Here is a 24,904-nt window from a genome sequence, read left to right as displayed (position 1 = left end):
GTGGACTAAGATGCAGTGTTTGCAGCCAGTGATGTAATTTTTTTGATTATTGCCACTGTGATGTGTGAGTGTATCTGTGTACACATTCAAGTCTCCAGTGGTTATAATCATCTGATGATTTTAGAGGATATATATTTATATCTTTTCATGCTTTCCTTTTGATTCCTTGTGTCTAATTATTTGCATTTGACAGTGTTTATTTCTTGCAGTGGACGTCCATTATTATTCTATTTATTGTTTCATTTGACATCTGGGAAAGCCTTTCTGTTAGAGAGCGCTGTACAAACAAAACACCATGCTTTATTCTGAAAACTGTCTTTTGATATGCCTCATTTTTTGAGTGATATCCCTTTCTTGGTGTTTTTATTGTTTTGCTGTGTGTGTGCCTTCGTGTGAGAGAGCTGTATTTTCTATTATTTGGGAGGGCAAAGTAATACATGTGCTTGTCCCACTCAGCTTACAGGAATGCAGCAATACACAACTCTGTGTGGGGAGGGGGGATTCCTCTACTCCTCATGTTTTCACCAGGCAGGATAGGCTTCCCAAACTGGAACCCAAGATCCTCTATGTTATGTACTAGTGCAGGGATTTCAGCACTCAGGGTACATTCAGCGCACACTCACTGCCTAGTACAGCTGTCCTTGGGTATTATGCTACCACCAGCGTTCCCATATGCGGCACACACACTCAGTCAGCGCACACTGGTCAGGACTTCAATCTCTCTGTACTACATTAGTGTGTTATTTTAAAAGCACACCCTGCCAACACACACACATTTACCATGTGTGCACGCTTCACCCTAGGTGTAGTGTATTCCTTGCTAGCACACATGCACTCTGCATGTTTTTATCTTGCTCGCACTTCCACATCAACCTGATGTAGGCCAGAGATGAGCTAAACACAGAGCAGTGGTACTTTTTGAAAAAAAGATGAGCGAGCCTGTAGGCCTCACTCCAGTGACACATGGTAACAAGCATTTGCAATGCAATAGGTCTCGCATTTGCGCGAGTTAGAGCTATTGTCATTGTAAATGACTGCTTTTTATTTTTGTGTTGTTTTTTAAAACATAAATAAAAAGGCAGTGTCATTTACAATGCCAATAGCTTAAACTAGCGTGATTGCAAGACCCATTGCATTGCAAATGCTTCTCTTCAATCTCACAAATGAAAGCACCATCTTATTTACCTGGGTTTACAACACCAGCTGTATGAAAACTTGTTGTGTTTGAACTAATAAAGAATAATGTCGCTCTATCTTCAAGAACTTATCAGGCACATACACCTGTTACCACACAAACACACATAAATACTCACGCAGACACACAAACACACCGTCTAATTGAAGCACCATGCAAGAATTTTTCCCAGCGTCAAATAAATAACTGAAACTGGAGCAGAAGAGCACAGCTGATATAAGCCTTTGCCGAGTTATTTGTACAATTGAAAAGCATTAAAAACATCTCAGGGTTAAGTAAATGGCCAACAAACACTGATGTGTCGGGTTGGTTCGGAATCAAACTTGTAAACTAGTGCGCCTAATATGCAACCTACCACATGTAATGCTCATCACTTACCAGCATTATGTTTTTTTTTTAACTATAATTACGTTTTTCATGTATAACATACAATGCAAACTTTACATAATGCACCAAGGCACTCCTGTTTATTTTTGCCAGACAAAAAAACGTGGGTCAGAGGAAGACACTCACGTAATTTGTGCAGGATCACACAACGCAGAGCAGAAGCAATCAATTTGCAAACCCGAATTCCTGGCTCCGAAGAGTGCAGTTTAGTTACTAGATCCCTTCTCATAAGCATACAAAACCAGAAGCGCTGTAGATTTGAAGACACGAAACGTGAGGGTTGTTGCATAAAAGAGAACTCAGGTGAAAGCTTCCTCATGCACCCTACTCAGTGCTGACCCACACGCTGCGGGGTCCCCAGCTACCAGCGACATACCATTCCACTGAGTGACTGACAAACCCATGAAGCATGTACACATATCCACTGGGTCCGTCCACACCAATAGTACAGAAAATCAGAGTACATACTAGTGCACATAATATAGGAGCACGTGACAGCCAAAACTGGGATCCAGACAGCGAAACTGAGGTGTGAGGTGGTGCTGTCAGGAGCAGCAGCAGGCAAGGGCAGCGCAGATGGGGGGGGGGGCTAGCAGAGGCAGATTCAGAACCAGAGCATAAATGAAGTGAACTTATCGGTGCCCCACAGAGAAGTGTGCAACATCTCTCAGCTCTGCTATGGTTCTGAGCAGGTAGGCTTCTACACTCTGAGGCAGGGTTGGGAGGGGCGTGTGCGGGAGAGAGAAGCCTGACCCCAGCCAGTGCATGCTCACACCCCGGGATTAGACATGCTGGGAGGTGGGGTCCTTGCCAGCGAGCGTGTACCACACTGTGTCACTGCTGAGCAAGTGGGCAAAGAGCGAGCACCGTTGGGCCAGTGCTGGCCCTAGCCTGCTTTGCATCCTGCTGATTAACTCTGAGGCGCTCCTGAGCCATTTCAGTCTGTTCTGTTCTCATGTGTTGGTACCGTTCCCAAACGCAAGCTATGCATGCACAAACACATCGGATCCTGATCGCACGCGCGCAAGCAGGCAGGACAGCCCTGGAAAGAGTGGACGTGGATGCAAATAAAAAACGCAAGAGCAAAATAGACGGCTGTGCGCGTGCACATCTCCTGTCCGTGCAGGCACAGCGAACAGGAGACAGGAAGGGACAGGAGATGTGTACGCGTGCACATCTCCTGTCCATACGCGTGCACATTTCCTGTACCCCTTCGCCCAAGAAACTGACAATAGACCTCGTCAAGGCGAGCAGCGCATGCGCTGCGTCGCTAGGCGAGACTTAAAAAGGACCTGTTCACTACACCTCATCACTACACAGTATACTGCCACCAGTGCGCTTGTGCTGTTTAACTGCTGGTGAAGGCGGTAGTCTTCCACCACTATGAGGATAGCACTTTGGGCACTCTTCCCGGTCCAACAAGAGCGCAGTCCGTGAGACATGTCTATGTCATGGTGCACAGGCATTACCCATGTTTGCCTATGACCAAAAACCAGCATTAGGGATCAAGACCACAATGTAGCTGGGCACTCCTGGCAGGGGTGCACGTCTCTCACCATGCAGAGGACTTTTCTGTCCAAACAGAGGCCAACTACGAAATCAGTTGTACTTGATCTACAAAATCACCAAGGTTCAAGCTAGACATTTTTGCAAAGTTCACATCACACTTTATGGAAACAGCAGAATTTGAATGCATCTTCTGAGATAAACTTGTATATATTCACAACAGTGTTCAACTCCTTTAGATCCTGACGGCAGTACATATCAAAAGTCCCTCCACATCGTCTCCAGACACATCCAAGGCATCCTCCACCAACAAAATCCTAATCCATAACATTGATTCATGGACATCTCCTATCAATCCTTGTGATAATACTTGCCAAGAGGAGACAAATCATCCTGTCAGTAATAACCAGGATAAACCAAAATTCAAAATGTGCTCATACTTCAGATAGTGAAAACATCCTCAGCTGTCTTACTCAGCTCATCAACAAACAGGTATCTAATGCGATCTAGTGGATAGGTAAAAACACTTAAAACCAGCATCAGCATCCTTCTCAGTAAAATTATCTTCCTTCATTTTGCAGCAGACACCACGAGCAAGCGCCGAACCACCTATCAAAGCACAAAATAAGACTCCTAACTTTCTGCTCTATACCAAGTCCTATGTCCTAGAAGTGACATTTCCAACCAGCAACGCCCACCAAATCCAAAGACCTAGACAACACAAGGTTTATCTGAGATCTGTCGCAGAAACTGCACCAGCACAGATGACATTCAAATCCTCGTGCAGAACCTACAAGGTTATAGACACCCAAACATCGAATATCTTCTAGAAAATCTCTCATAGGCAGGCTGTGCCCACCATACCACCCTCGGCTCCAACCACTGACCCTAGAAGTCCCCAAAGTCAAGGAGGTGAAAAGATGCAAACAAACCTTTTCCTACCTCGCTCCCTTCTCTCTGGAACGTCCTTCCCACCTAGAATAGCACAATTACTCTGAACTCCCAGAAAAGAAATCAAGACTATTCTGTTCTCACTATTTTCTCCTCATGGAACTTTCAATGTTAGAAAATAGATAAATGAAATAATTGCTGTAATATGCGATAGCTTGAAAGTTATGTATAGCAGTAACTGTGCTGTAATTTCCGTTGATGTCCAGCAAGCTCATATAACCTGCATGTGGTGACATGTAATGTAAAGCTCTTAGGCCTGGGGTTAAGGTCAATTTTGTATAAATATACCTAAAAAAAAGTACAAATATGTTTTGTTAGTCTTGCTACAGTGCCAATATGAAAATTTGCAACAGAGACATAAAGAGGGACTTTACGCATGATTAAGGTATTGCGGAGTTTTAGGTCCTGTGTACGCATTGGTCTAGTTTTATGTGTGGAATTTAATACTGAAAAGTAAATAAACATAACTTTGTACGAAACCTATTTCTTTAAGTGATGTTCATTTTTACAGGATCGATTTGAAAAAAAGAGTTATATTGTGGCACCGCTAAATAGTGTGTTAATAAGTTAGTCCTGGATACAAAGGCCCTTTTTGAGAAGAAGTTCAATCCTCATAAACCAGGATCAGTCACATAGTACAGCAGTACCTCTGGTGTTGCAAGGAGGATACAGACATATTAGCAGAACTGTGGTGGGGCAGCCCATGGAGTCATGCTCACCACTGACACGCGGATACTGACTCGATCCTGATACCTCCTGTAGGTGGGGTTTAGGGAGGTAAATTGGGGTGAGGGTAATTTGTAAGATCCACGAGGCCGACTTGAAAAAAACATTCAATGCCCAACAAACCAATGTGTCTCAATGAAATCTTTATTTACAGTGAAGAAGGATTTCTGTTGCGTGCGATGTGCATGTGCTCACCTTTCTTCCTTTTACTCTTTTTCTTAATAAAGCATCAAACGTATATATACTTTATTTGTTTTGCTCCATAAGGCAAATGTCCCTTCCCTCTGCAAGCCCACACAGCCAATATGTAACCAGCTTATCGGAACCCCATAGGACATCTGAGCAGGAGGGACCCACAAACCGTTGCTTTCCAGGTCTCAATTCCATAGCTTGGCAATCTCCCTGATACAGGAATATTATGAACCAGACTAAAACAACGAAAAGCACATCAGAGGGAGCGGGCTTGCACTGGTTTAGCATGGGACGGCGCCCCCTGCTGACGAAGAGCTACAGCTGGGAACAGGAAGCACCAGGCCCAACAGGAAGTGCAAGGAAAGGGAGGCGAGTTAACAGTGCACCTAGAGCCACGCCTCCCGACCCCGTACACCCAGGGCCCTCTGTTCCACAGACCCTCAAGGGTCTGAGCTCGTATTGCACAAGAAATACTGGAGTCCAGAGAGGGTTAACTCTTCCCCATCTTGGAAATCAGCTCATCGCAGATCTTGGTCAGCTCCTCAATCTCTTTATTCTGCATGAGAAAGAAGAACAAAACAAGGGTCAGACAGAGCCACTGTGATTTGTAGAAGAGTGGAGGCCCGAGAAACCTAAATTAGGGAGAGAGTGAGGGAAGCTCTTTGTAGATTCTAAAGTACACTTTTGCGCTTTTAAATAGCATTAAGGCAAAACCTTGGTCGACCAAGTCAGGTTTCAGTTTAGAGAAGACAGACAGCTTGACACAAGCTAGGCTAGAGACAGACATGCCGAGTTAAAGGAGCTTCTGGCAAAGAGAGAGGCAGAAATCTGAGACAGACATGTCAGAGAAGATGGAAAACCAGAGATGGGAGGGGCAGTGATAGAGGGGGAGACATACCTGGGAAAAAAGAAAAAGGAAGGGGAAAATAATTCAATAAGCAGGGAAGGATGACCTCAAAGGGAAGCAGCAGTTGGGATGAGAGGCAGTGTGAAAAGAAATACACAGAAACAGTAGTGATAGAAAAGGTAGCCTTATAGAGGAAGCAGTTTGGGAGGGCGAGAGAAAGACGCAGAGAGAGACCCATTCTATGTTGACTTGATAGCCTTAGTTATTCATTTGCATGTCACTGCCGGTGGCTCCGGATGTATGTTAACCAGCTAACTAGTCATTCAGGTTATCATTCAATGTCCTGTCTGGACAATTCCTATAAAAGTGTATAGGAGACCTGAGAAGACCATTATATATATAATCCAGCTTAGCACCGGAATGCTGATGGGTATAGGAGCACAGAGGAGGTCTCCTATAGGCAGTTTGTTAGACCTTGCCAGTATGAGTGGTAAGAAGATATCAGGTATGTGTAGGAAACAGCGGTTGCCTGTTTTATGTTTGTAAGTAAAATAATTAGATATGTGTAGAGAAATGAAGAAGCTATCCTAATCATGTGTTTTGATGCACTTGTGGACAGGACACCAAAGAAAAACACTGGCAGCACTAGAGGGACTGCAGATCATACAATCTGTCTTATTTCCAGCCTGTTGTATACATAACTGACTATACATTATCTGGAGGCAAGACCTCCTAGAAGTACACATAAAGAGAACTAAAAATACATAAATGTATGTAGATAGAGGCCAGGTGTCACCTTCTGTCTGCACTGAAAGGTTTGAAAGATAACCACTAGTGGTGTCTTTGAGGCTGTTCGCTAGAAATTACACCAAAAATCTAGATAACAGGTCGCCAACTCTAAAAGGGACACTGAACTAGGCAAAGCATGGGCTAGTTTACCTGGTCCCTCTTTAATTTACCATAAGACGACTCACCTTTTGCTCCAACGTCCTCTCTAAGGCGTCCACCTTCAGCTGCTCCTTGCGAAGGCTGGCCTGGTAAGCAGCATGCTCTTGAACTGATTTGGTACGCACTTGGGCAATTTCTGAATTTGCTCTGGAAAAGAAAAATTGCAACAGTTGTTTACATTGCAGTTCATTATTATATCATGTTGTTAATTTATGTTGGAGCCCAGGTCTATCCTCCTAGAAAAACTCGTTGTTGGCGAATAACATGGAAAAGAGAATTCATTCGTATATGTGCCTTAATGCTTACACGTGTTCTATCAAAATACAGTTGATGCCCATGTTGCATTTAAGTGGAGAACTATGGTTTCCTTGTGTCTATGCACTCTTAGAAACTACATGAGTTTTCTTACTGTATCATGTGTGTAGTTCCCCCTTTGACATTGGCTTCACCCCTTCTGCTATTGCTTTGCATCCCTTCTCCCAGCCAGCCTGTAATTCCCCCCACATCTTCTTTGCCCCTTTGCTTGTTGCTCCCACCCCTTTGCCCCTCTCCCACTTCTTTTTATTTTTTGCATCTATACACTATCAGTGGGCGTCTGTCTTGAAATTGGGCTTTACCCATTTCAAGATGACCACTCGCAAGCATGCATGCTCAGCAGGAACAGGGCATTCAAATATGACTGCCAAAGATACACGTGCATCCATAATAGCCATCTTTGAATGCATTTGCAAGGTTTTTGCACACACATCTGTGTTGGCTAACTTTTTTTAAATTAAGATTTTGTAGAACAAAGTCATGCCTCTGCTGTATCTACGTTCCTAACAAGTTGGTATGGTATGGTATAGACGGTTCTAGAACAGCTCTCTTAGCCTCAAGGCATCTCCCTCATTTATCTTCCTGGCTCTACACTTTGAAATGCCCTCAAAGCTTTGTTCATTTAAGTAGTATATGAGCTTGTAAAATATTGGACTTTATAAATGTATGTAATTGATGGGTGATTAATTGATGGAGTATGAAGTGCGGCTCTGCAAAACGCGAAAGCGAGTATCCAGGTTCAAGGGTGCGTTAAAAAGCAGCAACACTTATATCCTGCTTTAAGTCTTTACCAGAAGTAGTACTGCTGAAGTAGTGTTTATGAATATATTGTATCCACTAAGTAGCTACTTTTTGTGTCACCTGCAAGTGAAACACACAGTACCGCTGCCAGTAGCCAAACTGCTATCAGTACTCTGAGACAGAACCCTCAACCGTCCCAATGATACAAAGACTTAAGTATAAGATGGAAATCAAACAGAACTGTTGTTTCTAAGTCTAGCCACACAATTGTTAGTTTTGCTCAACATTTATATCTCGATGTTGGGGGTGTAGTGTCCTATACTGAGGAACACCTGACCCAATCACACACCTGGCATAGACCAAGCGTGACAGACAAAAGCTTAAATAAATGTCCCTTGCCTGCTCAGGAAGCGAGGGGCTGAACCACGGTCCAAGTGTGCATCTCCATCACTGCGCTGTGTCCCCAGTGCTGCGCCACTCGTACCGATCCAACAAGCATGGGCAGCTAATTTTAAGTAGCTATACTTTTTGTTTAGAAGCGTGACTTTTTTGAAAATGTGTAACTTGTCTGATAATTGTACAGACTTTGGGATGTTGCTACAGGAGAAAGGAGTTAGTGTGGACCAGGTCGGCCTACCATAAAATATGGGGATTGAACAATGCAGTTTCCTTGTGCGAGTGTATCTAGACGGTTCCTTTATCTGGCCCTACGTCGCCAAGAATGAGAAGTGATGAGTTTGTTAACATGGTAGCATAGACCCTCTGTGTACTGCTGATGTACGGCCCCATCCATATCTCCCCCAGGGACCACAAACATAAATTAAAGGTTTGGGGGAAGGACATTTTGACTGCGAGCTTCCCCTGAAGGTAACGTACCCTATGCAGAGATGAGATAACCCAAAGTTACAGCTTTGACTCTTGGTGGGCCAATTCCCTTTTTAGGGCTCGGGCCTACGCCTCCACGAAGTGGGGGGCGGAGCTTCCGAGCTCTTATGTGTTAAAAATAAAAAAGAAGAATTCAGAAAGGGGTCCTGCTGGCACATTCTTTAGTGCGCGTGGCGTTTTTTCTGGCATCTGCCTAGTGATTCGTCTTCGCTGTGCTGTCTATTTAGTAGCCTTGACGTGATAGGCTATATGTAATTTACGCGCGCCCGATTTGGCATATTGTGTGCGGTTTCGCGCACGGCAGACTTATTAATCTTAATTAGGAGCTGTCAGAGTGCCCGTGTAATGCAATCCAGATGGTGCGAGCGCGTTCACCATTGCATTGCATGTATCATGCGCGCGTTTAACATTTACCTTTCGCGCACGGCAGTCCATTCATTTTAATTAGGAGCTGTCAGAGTGCCACGTTCACGCGGAGATAATGGAAAGAAGTTTCCTGTAGCTTCAAGGGCAGTCACAGTATTTTTTAAGATACCTCGCATACAAGCACCCTTGCCTCGCCAATCCGCGTGTCTTCTAAAATAAAACTGCGCAGTCTTTCAATATTTCTGAAAAGATATTTCTGTTGTTGCACGAACATTTGCCTCTTCTCTGCGAGGAGTCATTTCCGTAGCTGTTTTCTCCTCCCTTCAATATGTTAGAGTTTAACAGAGATTTTAGCAATAAACAAAAACATTTATGTATATTGCGGCGTGTTTTATTTGCCATCACTTTGAGTTGATTTTTACGTACGTATTTCACACACACACAGTAGTGAGGGCAGAGTAGTGAGGGCAGAGTAAGGAGGGCAGAGTAGGGAGGGCAGAGTAGGGAGGGCAGAGTAGTGAGGGCAGAGTAGTGAGGGCAGAGTGCAGAGTAGTGAGGGCAGAGTAGTGAGGGCAGAGTAGGGAGGGCAGAGTAGGGAGGGCAGAGTAGGGAAGGCAGAGTAGTGAGGGCAGAGTAGTGAGGGCAGAGTGCAGAGTAGTGAGGGCAGAGTAGTGAGGGCAGAGTATTGAGGGCAGAGTATTGAGGGCAGAGTAGTGAGGGCAGAGTAGGGAGTGCAGAGTAGGGAGTGCAGAGTAGGGAGTGCAGAGTAGGGAGTGCAGAGTAGGGAGTGCAGAGTAGTGAGTGCATAGTAGTGAGTGCAGAGTAGTGAGTAGTGAGTAGAGTAGTGAGTAGTGAGTAGAGTAGTGAGTAGAGTAGTGAGTAGAGTAGTGAGTAGAGTAGTGAGTAGAGTAGTGAGTAGAAAGTAGTGAGTAGAGTAGTGAGTAGAGTAGTGAGTAGTGAGTAGAGTAGTGAGTTGAGTAGTGAGTGCAGAGTAGTGAGTAGTGAGTAGAGTAGTGAGTAGTGAGTAGTGAGTAGAGTAGTGAGTAGAGTAGTGAGTAGTGAGTAGAGTAGTGAGTAGAGTAGTGAGTAGAGTAGTGAGTAGAGTAGTGAGTAGAGTAGAGAGTAGTGAGTAGAGTAGTGATTAGAGTAGTGATTAGAGTAGTGAGTGGAGTAGTGAGTGGAGTAGTGAGTAGAGTAGTGAGTAGAGTAGTGAGTAGAGTAGTGAGTAGTGAGTAGAGTAGTGAGTAGAGTAGTGAGTAGAGTAGTGAGTAGAGTAGTGAGTAGTGAGTAGAGTAGTGAGTAGTGAGTAGAGTAGTGAGGTGAGTAGAGTAGTGAGTAAAGTAGTGAGTGCAGAGTAGTGAGTAGTGAGTAGAGTAGTGAGTAGAAAGTAGTGAGTAGAGTAGTGAGTAGTGAGTAGTGAGTGGAGAGTAGTGAGTAGAGTAGTGAGTAGAGTAGTGAGTAGTGAGCAGAGTAGTGAGTAGTGAGTGCAGAGTAGTGAGTAGTGAGTAGAGTAGTGAGTAGAGTAGTGAGTAGTGAGTAGAGTAGTGAGTAGTGAGTAGAGTAGTGAGTAGAGTAGTGAGTAGAGTAGTGAGTAGTGAGTAGAGTAGTGAGTAGTGAGTGCAGAGTAGTGAGTAGAGTAGTGAGTAGAGTAGTGAGTAGAAAGTAGAGTAGTGAGTGGAGAGTAGTGAGTAGAGTAGTGAGTAGTGAGCAGAGTAGTGAGTAGTGAGTGCAGAGTAGTGAGTAGTGAGTAGATTAGTGAGTAGTGAGTAGAGTAGTGAGTAGAGTAGTGAGTAGTGAGTAGAGTAGTGAGTAATGAGTAGAGTAGAGTAGTGAGTAGAGTAGTGAGTAGAGTAGTGAGTAGAGTAGTGAGTAGTGAGTAGAGTAGTGAGTAGTGAGTGCAGAGTAGTGAGTAGTGAGTAGAGTAGTGAGTAGAGTAGTGAGTAGTGAGTAGAGTAGCGAGTAGTGAGTAGAGTAGTGAGTAGAGTAGTGAGTAGAAAGTAGAGTAGTGAGTAGTGAGTAGAAAGTAGAGTAGTGAGTAGTGAGTGCAGAGTAGTGAGTAGTGAGTGCAGAGTAGTGAGTAGAGTAGTGAGTAGAGTATTAGAGTAGTGAGTAGAGTAGTGAGTAGAGTAGTGAGTAGAGTAGTGAGTAGTGAGTGCAGAGTAGTGAGTAGTGAGTAGAGTAGTGAGTATTGAGTGCAGAGTAGTGGGTAGAGTAGTGAGTAGTGAGTAGAGTAGTGAGTAGTGAGTAGAGTAGTGAGTAGTGAGTAGAGTAGTGAGTAGAGTAGTGAGTAGAGTAGTGAGTAGTGAGTGCAGAGTAGTGAGTGCAGAGTAGTGAGTAGTGAGTAGAGTAGTGAGGTGAGTAGTGAGTGCAGAGTAGTGAGTAGAGTAGTCAGTAGTGAGTAGAGTAGTGAGGTGAGTAGAGTAGAGTAGTGAGTAAAGTAGTGAGTGCAGAGTAGTGAGTAGAGTAGTGAGTAGAGTAGTGAGTAGAGTAGTGAGGTGAGTAGAGTAGTGAGTAAAGTAGTGAGTGCAGAGTAGTGAGTAGAGTAGTGAGTAGAAAGTAGTGAGTAGAGTAGTGAGTAGTGAGTAGAGTAGTGAGTGGAGAGTAGTGAGCAGAGTAGTGAGTAGAGTAGTGAGTGGAGAGTAGTGAGTAGAGTAGTGAGTAGTGTGCAGAGTAGTGAGTGCAGAGTAGTGAGTAGTGAGTAGAGTAGTGAGTAGAGTAGTGAGTAGTGAGTAGAGTAGTGAGTAGTGAGTAGAGTAGTGAGTAGAGTAGAGTAGTGAGTAGAGTAGTGAGTAGTGAGTAGAGTAGTGAGTAGAGTAGTGAGTAGTGAGTAGAGTAGTGAGTAGAGTAGTGAGTATTGAGTGCAGAGTAGTGAGTAGAGTAGTGAGTAGAGTCGTGAGTAGAGTAGTGAGTAGTGAGTAGTGAGTAGTGAGTAGAGTAGTGAGTAGAGTAGTGAGTAGAGTAGTGAGTAGAGTAGTGAGTAGAGTAGTGAGTAGAGTAGTGAGTAGAGTAGTGAGTAGTGAGTGCAGAGTAGTGAGTAGTGAGTAGAGTAGAGTAGAGTAGTGAGGTGAGTAGTGAGTGCAGAGTAGTGAGTAGAGTAGTCAGAAGTGAGTAGAGTAGTGAGTAGAGTAGTGAGGTGAGTAGAGTAGAGTAGTGAGTAAAGTAGTGAGTGCAGAGTAGTGAGTAGAGTAGTGAGTAGAGTAGTGAGTAGAAAGTAGAGTAGTGAGTGGAGAGTAGTGAGTAGAGTAGTGAGTAGTGAGCAGAGTAGTGAGTAGTGAGTGCAGAGTAGTGAGTAGTGAGTAGATTAGTGAGTAGTGAGTAGAGTAGTGAGTAGAGTAGTGAGTAGTGAGTAGAGTAGTGAGTAATGAGTAGAGTAGAGTAGTGAGTAGAGTAGTGAGTAGAGTAGTGAGTAGAGTAGTGAGTAGTGAGTGCAGAGTAGTGAGTAGTGAGTAGAGTAGTGAGTAGAGTAGTGAGTAGTGAGTAGAGTAGCGAGTAGTGAGTAGAGTAGTGAGTAGAGTAGTGAGTAGAAAGTAGAGTAGTGAGTAGTGAGTAGAAAGTAGAGTAGTGAGTAGTGAGTGCAGAGTAGTGAGTAGTGAGTGCAGAGTAGTGAGTAGAGTAGTGAGTAGAGTATTAGAGTAGTGAGTAGAGTAGAGTAGTGAGTAGAGTAGTGAGTAGTGAGTGCAGAGTAGTGAGTGCAGAGTAGTGAGTGCAGAGTAGTGAGTAGAGTAGTGAGTAGAGTAGTGAGTAGAGTAGTGAGTAGTGAGTGCAGAGTAGTGAGTAGAGTAGTGAGTAGGACATCACAGGCAGCAGCTGTGCAAGCTTCTTACACTCACAAGGAGACCACAGGCAGCTGAGGTGCAAGCTTCTCACACTCACAAGAAGGACATCACAGGCAGTAACGGTGCAATATTCTCACACTCACAAGGAGATCACTGGCAGTACACACCACATGAACACACTCCATAACACATAGCAACAATACATTGGCATTTACAATGCCATTAGCTAAAACTCAAATAAATCCGAGCCCGATTGCATTTCTAATGCTTGTTTATTCTTATGAGGTAGATAATGCTGTAAATTGATTTGAGTGATAGTAACTTTTTATTCAAAGTTCTGTCAATCATGAAAGTATGTTCTGAATATCTATTATTAACGGGCTATTTGTATTATTACTCCCCTGTTCACTTTGTGGCCGCTAAGACTAAGAGTGTCCTAATACCAGTTCATTCCTTTTACCCTAGTTGCTTAAACAAGCATTAATGATTATAAGAAATGTTCCACAATCCTAGCATTTCCCTAGCCATTCGCCAATGTTTTCCTCTGTAATTCACATATACGTTAGCTAGTAGAGCAGAACAGATATTTATTATTATCCACTGCAGACAATAGAAATACTTTAGGAGAATGTAGTATTTCTGCTGTGCCTGTATATCGGGGCGGTTCCTTCTAAGGAGTGGAGGAGCATCACCCCTCCTGCTGACAGCGCAGCGAGTAAACAGACATTAATACAAGCATTTGCAATGCAATAGGTCTCGCATTTGCAAGAGTTTAAGCTATTTGCATCGTAAATGTCAATGCCTTTAATTTATTTGTTTTAAAAACCAACACATAAATGAAAGGCATTGCCATTTACAATGCCAATAGCTGAAATCCTTGCAAATGCGAGACCTATTGCATTGTATTTTCGAGATTTGCAGGTTCCCGGATTACCTTCCTGGATTGAGAGCATGTAAATATTTATATATTTGTTTTTTGTTTTGTTTTATTAGCGCCACTATATTCCAGGGGCATCAGAGAGTTTAACGTTTAAAACAGAAAGCATTCCCTTCCCACTCCTGAGGTGTTTTGACCACCGCCTGTCATGCCCCGTCAAGGTGTAGGCACGGCCTGCAGGTGGCGCATTGTCCACTCTAGGAATTGAGGTCATGTTTAGGGTGACCAACTGTCCGTAAATTTCACGGACAGTCCGTAATTTCGGCCGTCTGTCCGTTGTCCGTGAAAGATTCTTTAACGGACGCCATTTGTCCGTAATTTTAACCGGGCACTGCTTCCACCCACCTCTCTTCTTGACTCCGATGCTGTACCAAAGCTCAGATACCCCGCAGCATTGGAGAGGCACAGCGGGATGGCAACCCTCACTCCTTCAGCCCTTGATGAGCTGTTAAGAGGTGCTTGAAGGTGACAGAGGGAGGGGCTGCAGCTTCGGAGCAGGGGCATCTATTCAGATGCAAACAGCCCTGAATGCATCCTGTCTCTGCAATTTAGAGGGGCCTCACACATTCCCTGTCTGCCCAGGGCCCCAAACATCCTAGAACTGGCCCTGATTACACTGAGGCAGCAGTGGTTCTCTTCACAGAGCTTAATTACTGTCACTAAATTGTAAACAAACCTCAGTTCTTCAAACATACACTCTATAATGTAATAAAATAAAGAAATGACACAATCGCACCCACACTGATTAACAAAGTATGGAGGATAATCAGTTAAATCAGTTCTCTTGGAGTATCTCCTGTAAGTACTGTACATCACAGCTGGGGATGGCAAAACTAACATTTTGGAAAGAGCCTGGCTTCTCGTTGTCTAGTCCAGGAGGGGGTAAGGAGCCCTTCCCCACCCTGGAAGAGACCAAGATGATACTAGAAAACTGCATGCCCACCCCTGTGCCCACCCTGATGGATCCTGTTCCCACCTGTGATGTCTCCTGTCCCTCCTGTGGTGGATACTGTCTCTGCCCTGGGTGGCTTCTGTCCCAGTCCTAAAATGGCTCCTGCAGCGAGGGTGAAGTTCTTGATGGGCCTCTTCTCAAAAAGGCTCAGCTCAAAATTAATATGAAAAGGTGGGCGAGTGAGTAAGTGAAGGGTTGGGTGGATGGCTGGCTGGATGAATTAGTGAAAGGGTGAAAGGATGAATGAAAGATTGAATAGATGGATAATGAGAGAGGATGAATGGATTGATGAGTGAGTGGAAGGAAGGAAGAGAGAAAAGGTAAATAGCTGGATGTATGGCTGGAAGGGTAGTTGGATGGGTAAAAGGGTGGATGGATAAGTGAAAGGGTGGATGGATAAGTGAAAGGGTGGATGAGTGAAAAGGTGGATGAAGAGTGAGTGCGTGGGTGGATGGATGAGTGAAATGATGAATGGATTGATGAATTGATAAGTGCAAAGGTGAATGGATGGACGGATGAGTGAAAGGGTGGATGTTAGGATGGATGAGAGTGAAAGGGAGGGGAGATGGACAAAAGGATGAATAGATGAGTGAAGGAGTAAAAGGATAAATGGAAGAGAGAAAGGATGGATTCATGAGTGGATGAGTAGATGGATGGGTGGGTGGATGGATGGATGGAAGGAAGGACTGCTAAGTGATAGGGTCGATGAAGAGAGAAAGGGAGGATGGATGGATGACTGAAAGGGTGGATGGGTGGAAGGATGGAAGGATGAGTGACTGGGTGGATGGATGAGTGAATGGATGGATGGGAAGAAGAGTGGATGGATGAGTGTACAGATGGATAGGGTGAAAGGGTGGATGGATGGATATTGGATGGATGAGTGAAATGATAGATGGAAGGATACATGATGGATAGGTTTACAAATGGTTGAATATGTTTGGATATGGCTGGGCTTACTTATATACTATTGCGCGATCTCTGATGTGTCTGTAAAACGTATCCAATTGTCCTGCAGTTTTGTCCTGAATTTTGACCTCCTGTCCTGAATTTGTGTCCTGAATTTTGACCCTTTGTCCTGAATTTTTACACTCACCGTCCTGAATTTGCACCAATGCCAGTTGGTCACCCTAGTCATGTTGGATTCAAAAGCAGGGAGTAGGGAGTTTGAACACACCAAAATTTCACTGGGGCACATAGACGAGACCTCAATTCGTGGCTAGATTTGACCCAGGGATGGAAATAGAAACCCGAGGTCTACTCAGCACAAAGTAGAGCCGGTGAGGCAGGACTCACGGGCAGAAGCACTCAATAGGTTTTCAGCTCTGAGGAACAGCAAAGTGGGGTTGGGGCCGGCGACTCATCTTCACCTCCATGTGCATCACGGAGGCGAGAGGGAGGATTGAACTTTATACAGCAATTGCTACAGCAGTTTTGCAGTTTCGTCATGCAGCATGCCACTTATTAATGCACTTCAGAAAGATGAAAGGCTGAGTTGGCCCCGTAGAGCCCCAAACTTGTAATATGTACCAAACACAAAAAGATGGAAAAAAAAGACTTTCTACCTTTCAGGGCTACGTCATGGACTAGCCCATGTTCATCTGAAACAGTGCTACATAACTCCTACATACCTTACGAGAAACATGAACGAACACTCGTTGCAAGCTGAGCAGTGTTTCCAGGAATCTCTCTAATTTAAACTTCCGCTGACTTCTAGGTAGAAAGGCCGAAGGGCTGATGAACATTCAGAGCAAACATGCGTGACTGTCTCTGGCCCAGTCCTTCTAAACACAAAAGGCACCAACAAGCTGGGAAATATTCTGCTTCAATTAGAACAGTGCACCTCTAATTAAGTGAGGAGGTCAAATAGCTAAATTGATCTCGGATGACTCCCACAGTTGCTACATCATGTAATCCTCGGCAAGCTACCAGTTTCCCTTATCTGCCAGCTTTGGGAAGCTTAGAAAAGTCCTAACTGCAGTCATGCAGGTCTAAAGAAGACAAGCAACGAACAGTTTACCTGGCTCATGCTCTGGACATAGCAGGACTTCCGTAACAGAAGGAATCCGGCTGCTCACAGGCAGCTTGGAACAGATGACAGTATGAGGACGCCATGGTACAGTTTCGGTGCTGAAAGGCACCGGCAAGAAGCAGAAAACGGAACAAAAAAAGTGGACAGAAACTAAGGCGAGGTTCACAGCTGGATTATTTACAAAGCGGCTCACTGTGGCGCGTGCTGAGCTCAGAGCGTCAGAACACAGCATTGGTGTTGGAGGGTGTATTAGGGCAACGTTGGTAACAGCAATGGTGGAAAGCAACCTTTTTAAAAAAGAGTTCTCTTTAACAACATATGAAGAAAGTAAGTGTAAGGAGATTGTGCTTGACTTGTGCTTGACTGGTGCTCCTTCGCTTTGACCGGAAATGATGTAGCCTCTGTGTAAACTATTTAGGAGGCAGCATAGAAGATCTACACAGCAGTCACCCAATGGTAAGTAGGAGGGGGATTAAAGTAGTTTTGTTGACCACAAAAGGTCTTGCAAGACCGCGCATGAGCTTTAGGCTCGACCTAAAAATGGTAATACCTTTTTATGATAATTTGACACCGGCTTGCGCTGTTACAGCATGAGTGCGAGGGCAGGGCCGATTCCTGCACTATTACTGCTTCCCCAGCTAGTGCATGCACATGTCGGATTGGCCGGCTGTCTTGCGATGGGCTGTTTGACATGCACACTTCAGACCCAGCAAACCCAGAGCTGTGAAACAGGCAGGGGATAGTGGCATAGACCCACAGCCTCAAAATGAGCGCTGGGTTAGCCTGCTCCAACCAATCCTGGAGCTGCTCTCGTGTTGCAAACAGCTTGAGAGCAGCTCCAGGAATGGTTAGATTTGCATTGCACTAGGAAGGAAGGAAGCCCTTCCCTTTCCTGCTGTTGTCACCAGCATCCTGCCAAGGAGACACACACTGGACAGGACGGAAGGCCAGCAAATATATGGTGAGTTTTTTGATCAGTGCACCTTACCATATTTTAATGGTGCCAGCCGCCACTGCCGAGCACTCTAAACCATATTTTATGCCATTTTTAGTAGGTTGGGGGTACATACTTTTTTGCAGAGCACTTTATTTCCATTATTAAAAAAAGCTGTATTATGGCCCATCTTGGAGTAAAAGGACACAAATCTGGCATGGGTACCTTTTTTGGGAAAAAGTTTTGAAGGCTCCTAACATTAAAACAGGACTTAGCCTGGGGGTGGAAAACCTCAGAAGCTAAGGGGTTAAACACATTTCTTCAAGAGACTGTGAAATATTGGGATACAAGAGTGCGTTTGATTTTGTTGCCCATTAGATTAACCATTTCTATCAATTTATGAAATATTTTGAATCTCGTTAAGGAGAAATGAACAGCAGTTTAAAATTGAGTAGTGGAGGGACTCCAGTTGAGGCACAGGAGAAAAGTGATTAGATGGTTTTCTTTCACTTCAAGAACACTATATATATATATATTCCCAGACAGACTACCTACATCAAGTGGGACCAAGGAGTCAGAAGATGCTAGACAGCAGACTCTTAAATGTTGCAAGTATGCTAGTCTAAATGAATGCAGGCCTGTTATGCAGATTGGTATGTGAAGCGAGGGGTTCCCGTCTGGTGGATGAAGTCCCTGTTTCAACATAGCAAATGAGAGATAAAAGTAGCCCACGGACACTGAGGGGCAGTTTGCAACAATTCCAGTTGCTGTTGGAGCTGCCAAAGCAATGAGGGAATGGAGATCTTGGCTGCAGCTGGAGTAGCAGAGAATGCCTGGTGAAAGGGAGGCCAGCAGCAGACCAGAGCGGCTGTCTCTGGCTTCTCCAACAGCAGGACCTTGGTTTGGCCTGGAGAACTGGGACGTGAACAGAGGGAGAAAGAGAGAGACCGACTGCAAATTGTAGGTAATTATTGACCGCACCATGTGGAGGTGGAAGAAAGAATTGTTTTTTTACATTTACAACTGCAATGCAAGGCTCATGATCGGAGGGGGAGGGATTTTGTTTTAAAAGTTTCAATCAGTCTTTCAGAGTAGCAAAATGCAATTGTCCCAATTCCTATTTGAAATTAAGTACATGGAACGCAGGTACATACAACTATACTGAATCTATGGCAAAGGGATCTTGGTAATAGCAACCAAATAATACCAATAATGAAGCAGCCATATATTCCTACTGGTTTACCCTCTGCCCATATTAATTTCCAAGAAGCATATGACAAAGTAGAATTGTGGTGCCCAGTATTTTCAAAACTATTTTATAGTATTGGATCCATTAAGGACGTATCACATTGATGACTCTTATGCTGGTTGCGGTAGTATGATTTATTTTTTTAGAAAGATTTGAATTGATTAGATTGTGTTAGTGATGACAGTAAAATTCTCATTAGAAGGGTGTATTAATGCAACAATCAAATGGCATCTAAAGAGAAATCAATCCAGGTGATCAGATTCATACAGATTTTAATGATGGATGGGGCGGTAGGTCTCTTACCCGTAGACCAACACGTTGTACGCCCAAGTAAGGGGCAGCCCACCAGGAAATCACACAGAACAATGTTACTTTCATGGATAAAAGGAGCAGCACATTTGGAGCACCTCTGTTACTCGGTGTCTTCTGAAACTCTTGCCTCCTCTTTGACATACATGCCTGTAGTGTGCCCTGCCTGCCATTAAGGTCTAGATCTGACCTGTGACCCTATTACCTTTACTATGAAAGACCTATCTGCCTTTCCAGTGACACACCTGTCCCTGTTTGGTCCTCTGCCTGTCTGTCATTTGATGTGAATGCCTTTTCTAGCATCTTACACAGCGGTGTACCCTGTGAAGAACTTGCCTGTACTCTGACACATGAGTCTGTCTCATGATCTATTTGCCTGCTCCGTGTGACATCAGCCTGTTGTGTCGTGATACACCTGCACACCCTATAACAGCTTTCTGTCCAGTGGTGCACACCTCCCAATCCTTACCTGTCCAGTTTCTCCTCTGCATGTATCTTGAGGGCATTGTAGCGCTGCTCCTCTTTCTTCACCCGCGTTAGGTACTCCTGTGCACACTTCTTCAGCACTTCCTCATTCTAGGAGAGAAAAAAAAGGTTTAAAGATTGCCCATGTCAAATGAGGTAATTGCCCCAGCCTCGTTCCTAAAAGCATGAGGTTCAAGGATAGCAAGGTTGGCCACTAGTCATTGTCAAAAAAGGTGTTTAGCACAAATTTAAACACCTAAGTCTCCAGATAAATTAACTGTTTTGAAGTGTACTTCCCATGATTGATGGAGAAGCACCGGATTTTATAAATGTTCTTAATATATGGAAAAAATTTCGGAACTCTATGTTCACTTTTATTCCAGATTAAACCGTATTGTATGGTTCCTAGTTAGCCCTCATAGACTAAATGTGTTGCCAAACTCAGCAAACTGAATCCGGCACAAAGATGCCCTTTTAGTACACCCTGCAAGTGGTAAAAATATGTAGACGCCAGATGCCCGTACATTTTTATGCATACATACATTTTATTTTTGTTGTCAGAGGTCTTGCTTGGTAGGGTTTTAGCACATCACAGACACTGTACAACTGCATGAAAGGATTGCCATAATCACCAGTAAAGGCTGGTTGCAATTCAGCCGGTTTAAATGCAAAGAATGTGGTAATTTTATTTTACTTGTACAGGTCTACAGTTTTCCTGTTGATGTCAAAACGTGATGGTAAATCCCAGCACATTTTTACCTGCTGAAGTTGAAGGGCCTTGTTTTGCATGATTGTCTAAATGAGCATAAAAAAGGACAATTGCTCTATTGGTAACAGGCTCAGCGCAAGTTCTGTAAAAGTGATTTTACAATGAGTAATTATACCCCATGCAGTCAACACAAATATAAAAATATAAGAATTGACTGGACTGCCATATTCAAAAGTAAAATATGAATAGAGTGTAACTAAGATCTAAATGTTGCAAAATAACACAACTTTGCTTGTATTGCACATAGCCATTATAAACAATGGGGTATTCCCAAAGGTCCCTGGGCCTGGGTATTGGTTATTATAAAGAAACAATGGTCCTGGACCAATTATTCAAGGAAGAGTTCGATTAACAGAATCATCAACTTATTTGAGCTTACATTAATCAGCTCACAAACGTCTGTAAATCGTAAAAATAATTAAAACAAACAGATGTGCAGAAAAACCACTAAGTAGTATTACAATATATTTATTAAGTCATTTAAAGGAACAATCATTAGAGAGTCAAGAAGGTAGGAGAATGTTCTAGGGGACGTGTAAGAAAGAGTGCTCAAGTGTATACATAGGAGTCAAGAGAGCTCAAAGTGTGTAGAAAAGTAAAGGGCATATATTTGCAAGACTGTACAAAACTGATATCCAATAAACAGTTAGATGCAACCTGCCCACATGCAAATTATTCCTTTGAATTATTTTTTCTAAAGTTGTAAGGAGAGTTTCTTTAAGGCCGTAAACAGGGGTAATGGGGAAGGGGAATTGGTCCAGGTGTGGTAGGGGGTAGTGTCGACGTTTCGGTCTGGCTTGTCAGCAACCGATGGACTTTAATACCTCAGCCATGCGGATCTTCCTCAGGACAAGGGGACAGGTGAAGTGACCCTCATCAATCTTTCAATGCTCAATGGGAGTCCAAAACCTGGTTACACCAATGGCCGTAAAGTGGCAAGGGCCAACTAAGGACAAATCCCGTTATTCAGTAGAAACCATGACGGTGGTGCACAGACCATCCATGGAACGTAATAGTCAGGCCCGTATGTGTGGCAAGAGTTTGCTGAACGAATCAGGCAATCCGGGGCACAGCGTAATTTATACGACTGGAGATGATCTGATCGACGTCCTTACTCCATTACGTCTCCAGTTGTATAAATTACGCTGTCTCCTGTGACAGACTCATATGGAGCCTGCCATGGGGCACTATGGCGAATGAGGCCTACATCCCAAGGAGACACATTACAGTACTGACAATAAGCGGACTATTGGGCTGAAAAAGGGGTAGCAGCTGCTAAGGTTCCAACACCCTCTGTTGGTTGGCATAGGCTTTTATATTAATGGACATTAGAAGAGACCCCAGGAAGGGCTGGACCTATAGGTTGAAGGTAGGACATGGTGGCATTTCCAGTAAATCTGAGGCTATGGAGCTGGGAGATTGAAGCTTGAGCGTACGCTAGGAATTGCTGTCTGTGCTCTTGATCAGCCAGTCATTCAGGTAGGGGAACAAATGAGTGCTACTCCTTATTAGATGAGTGGGCATTACCACTTTGCACTTCGTGAACACCCCTGGGGTAGTGGTAACCCCGAATGGCAATGATTTGAACTGATAGGGTTGTCCACTTACGACAAAGCGAAGGTAGCACCGGTGGGTGGGCTTGTAAATGTCGGCATTCATGTAGTATACCACCCTCATGTAGTTGCCTTGTTATAACAGAGGGATAATGTCATGTAGAGCTGTCATGTGAAAATGTTCTTACAGGATGTATTTGTAGAGGGGCTTGAGAACCAGGATTTGCCTGAGGGATCTGCCCTTCTTAGGAATAAGGGAACAAAAAGAGTTTACACCCTGGTCCGTGGTGAGGTTGCACTTTCTCTATTTCCTCCTTTTGAAGGAAGGCTTTACACCACTTCCTGGAGAAGGAAAATATGTTCTATATTGAGTGTGTGTGTGTTTGTGTGTGTGGGGTGAGATGTTGGGGGTTGTGTGATGGTCTAAGTAGTAACCGTTGCAAACGACTGCCAGAACTCATTGCTCTGAGATGATTTACTCTCAGTGGGAGAGGAAATAGGGTAGTCTCCCGCCTGACAGGTAATAACTTGATCAAGGAGGAAGCCCCTTTACCGGACCAGCATCTACCCCTACCTTTGGTGTTATTGTCCCTGTAGGTGGCACGATTATAACCCCTCTTCGTATTCTGGTGGAAGGACAGCTGTTGCTTCTGATAGGAGTATCTCTTTTTGGGGCGAAGTGGCCTTAGCACCTCCAGGCTGTTGCCCCCTACCATGTGGAGTTTGAAGGCTACCTTAGATTTTGCAACGTTGGCGTCCTCCTTGATTATTTTACAGCATCTCTTCAAACCTATGGCCAAAATGGGTGTTCTCCATCACATGGAAATTTGAGGAGAAGCTATTGGACCTTCAGTGTGAACCTGAAGATGGGGAGCCAGGCATGGCCTCTGAGGAGGACGCTGTTATGAACGCCTAAGAGACTGTGTCCACAGTATCGAGGACAAAACAGATATTGGCCTCTAAGAAGGTTTTGCTCTCTGACACAAACTCCTCGCCCCTCTTGCTGAACTCCTCAGGGAGATGTTTAACCAGATCCTGCATTTCCTCCCACTGGACCCTCTCATGGCTAGAGTGGAGCCCAACAGAGTGGGCTATATGCCAATGGGTAACTACCCTATGGACACCCTCTTATCCACTGCATGCAGCATGTTGCTGTTTTGATAAGGCCGGGGGTTTTTACGTGTCATCTGAATAGAGGCGCGTTTTCAGATGGTATGGACAACAAGGGAGTGAGGAGAAACTAGCTGCTAATGTAAACAGGGTAATTAAGGGAGGGTGTCTACTTCTACACCCTGGGTATTACTACCCTTGCCTTCACCAACTCTTTTAATACCTTAGAGGGGGATTTAAGCAAGCCCTTTAACACGGGCAGGAAGTGCAACATCCACTCTGATTTAGAGAGAGTCTCTATGAGGAAGTCCACTTCCCTTGTGGAGGATGTGCATACCCACCTGGTGAAAGGTGGATGCTTGTTGGATAATCTTGTAGTATGATGTAGTATCATCCAAGGGGGTGAAAACTGTGCTTGGGGAGTGGGGATGCCATGATGGGATAGTGATCGAGGTCTGGATCACCAGGGGGGATCGACAATGTAGTAGTCCCATGGGTCATCTGTAGGCTCTGGTTCAAAGAGCCTGTCACTGGGATCAGGAGGACCAAAGGGGCTTCCTGGGATGGAAAAGAAGTGTGGGGGCCCATCAGGTGAGTTTGGTAAGGCAGTGGAAGTGGTTTGCGATAGCACAGCAAAGGAGGTGGCGGTGGAACATAATGGGGAGGAAGGGGGCTAGAGCACTGGTCTCTATGCCTCTTGGGCATTGGATCCAGGCGGTACCTCCGATGCAGTTTCTACTTGAAGGTAAGCCTCCCCATGCGAAGCAAAGTCTCTGCTGACTTTGGAGGAGGAGGTTTGGCCGAAACGTTTTTAATGACTTGATAAATGAAAAGGCACTTCTACCTTGCATCGAGCTCCTCTTAGTGCCTTTGCAGGATCAGCTGCTCTGAATTCTTGGAGTTGGAAGTGCCTCTGGCATCTACTCAGTTTTTAGAGTCGGTGGAGGCCTAGATGCTGGTGTCAATGGAGTCTTTCGTGTCTGCTTCAAGTGGTGTCTGCGCTTGTCAGTGGGTTTGGACAAATGGAGCTCAACAGGGGGGTTGGGAGGTCGACGCCCTTGGACAGGCCCTTCTTTGGATCTGAAACCTTTTCCCTGTGCAGACCGGCATGAAAGGTAGCGGCAGGCCCTGGAGGTGGCAGTCTTTTGTGCATGGGGCTCAATGCCCAACTCTCTTGGGAGAGGAGCTCTGCTTTTGCATGCAGTGAGGCTTAGAGTGAGTGTCTGAGCAGAGTATACTTATGACCCTAGCTGAAGTCCTCATTCTAGGACCGTTGGTCTTTGGGACCAACAGGGCTTCCTCTTCTTCCTCGGGTTCGGACATGGCTTCCAGGTTGGGTGTGGCTTGGTACAACGGAATGCAGTTGGGGCCAGCATCTGATCCGTCCTCTGCTCTGAAGGAATCCTGTTCACTGAAGAGGTTGGGGATATCGGCGCACGACAGTACATCTTGCGGTGTGCCCAGCGCCTCGACTTTAAGTAGTGTAAGGTCGTCTCTGAGCTGAAGGCAATCCGCAAGAGGCAACGTCATGGTTTGGGGAGAGTCACAGATTACAAACCTCATAGTGACAAGACCACAGTTCCTTCAAATGACACTGAGGGCAGGTCTGGTAGTGCATTGGTTCCATCACTCTTTTAGGATCCACATTGTCTAGTGCTAAACTTTGAAGAATGAGGCGCACAGCCCTGGGTGCTGGTCTTCAGAGAATATTGACTAAGCGCAATGAACACGAGGCTTAAAAAGGTTGAATGCAGACTGTTTC

At 44.6% G+C, this 24,904-nt stretch overlaps 1 protein-coding gene across 1 annotated transcript in view; it reads right to left on the bottom strand.

Moving 5' to 3' along the window:
- Window positions 1-4,891: 4,891 nt before the first annotated feature.
- TACC2 (transforming acidic coiled-coil containing protein 2) overlaps window positions 4,892-24,904 on the bottom strand; it is a 393,192-nt gene continuing 373,179 nt past the window's right edge. The window contains exons 23-25 of the mRNA XM_078643946.1: window positions 19,715-19,821; window positions 6,779-6,899; window positions 4,892-5,513 (exon numbers count right to left, since the gene is read on the bottom strand). Coding sequence (XP_078500072.1) covers window positions 5,448-5,513; window positions 6,779-6,899; window positions 19,715-19,821 — 294 coding nt within the window. The 3' untranslated portion in view covers window positions 4,892-5,447. The remainder of the gene's footprint in view (window positions 5,514-6,778; window positions 6,900-19,714; window positions 19,822-24,904) is intronic.

This window comes from Lissotriton helveticus, chromosome 5_1 (genome assembly GCF_964261635.1).
Source record: "Lissotriton helveticus chromosome 5_1, aLisHel1.1, whole genome shotgun sequence".
NCBI classification, from domain to species: Eukaryota; Metazoa; Chordata; class Amphibia; order Caudata; family Salamandridae; genus Lissotriton; species Lissotriton helveticus.
This window is presented reverse-complemented; position numbering and strand designations above follow the sequence as displayed.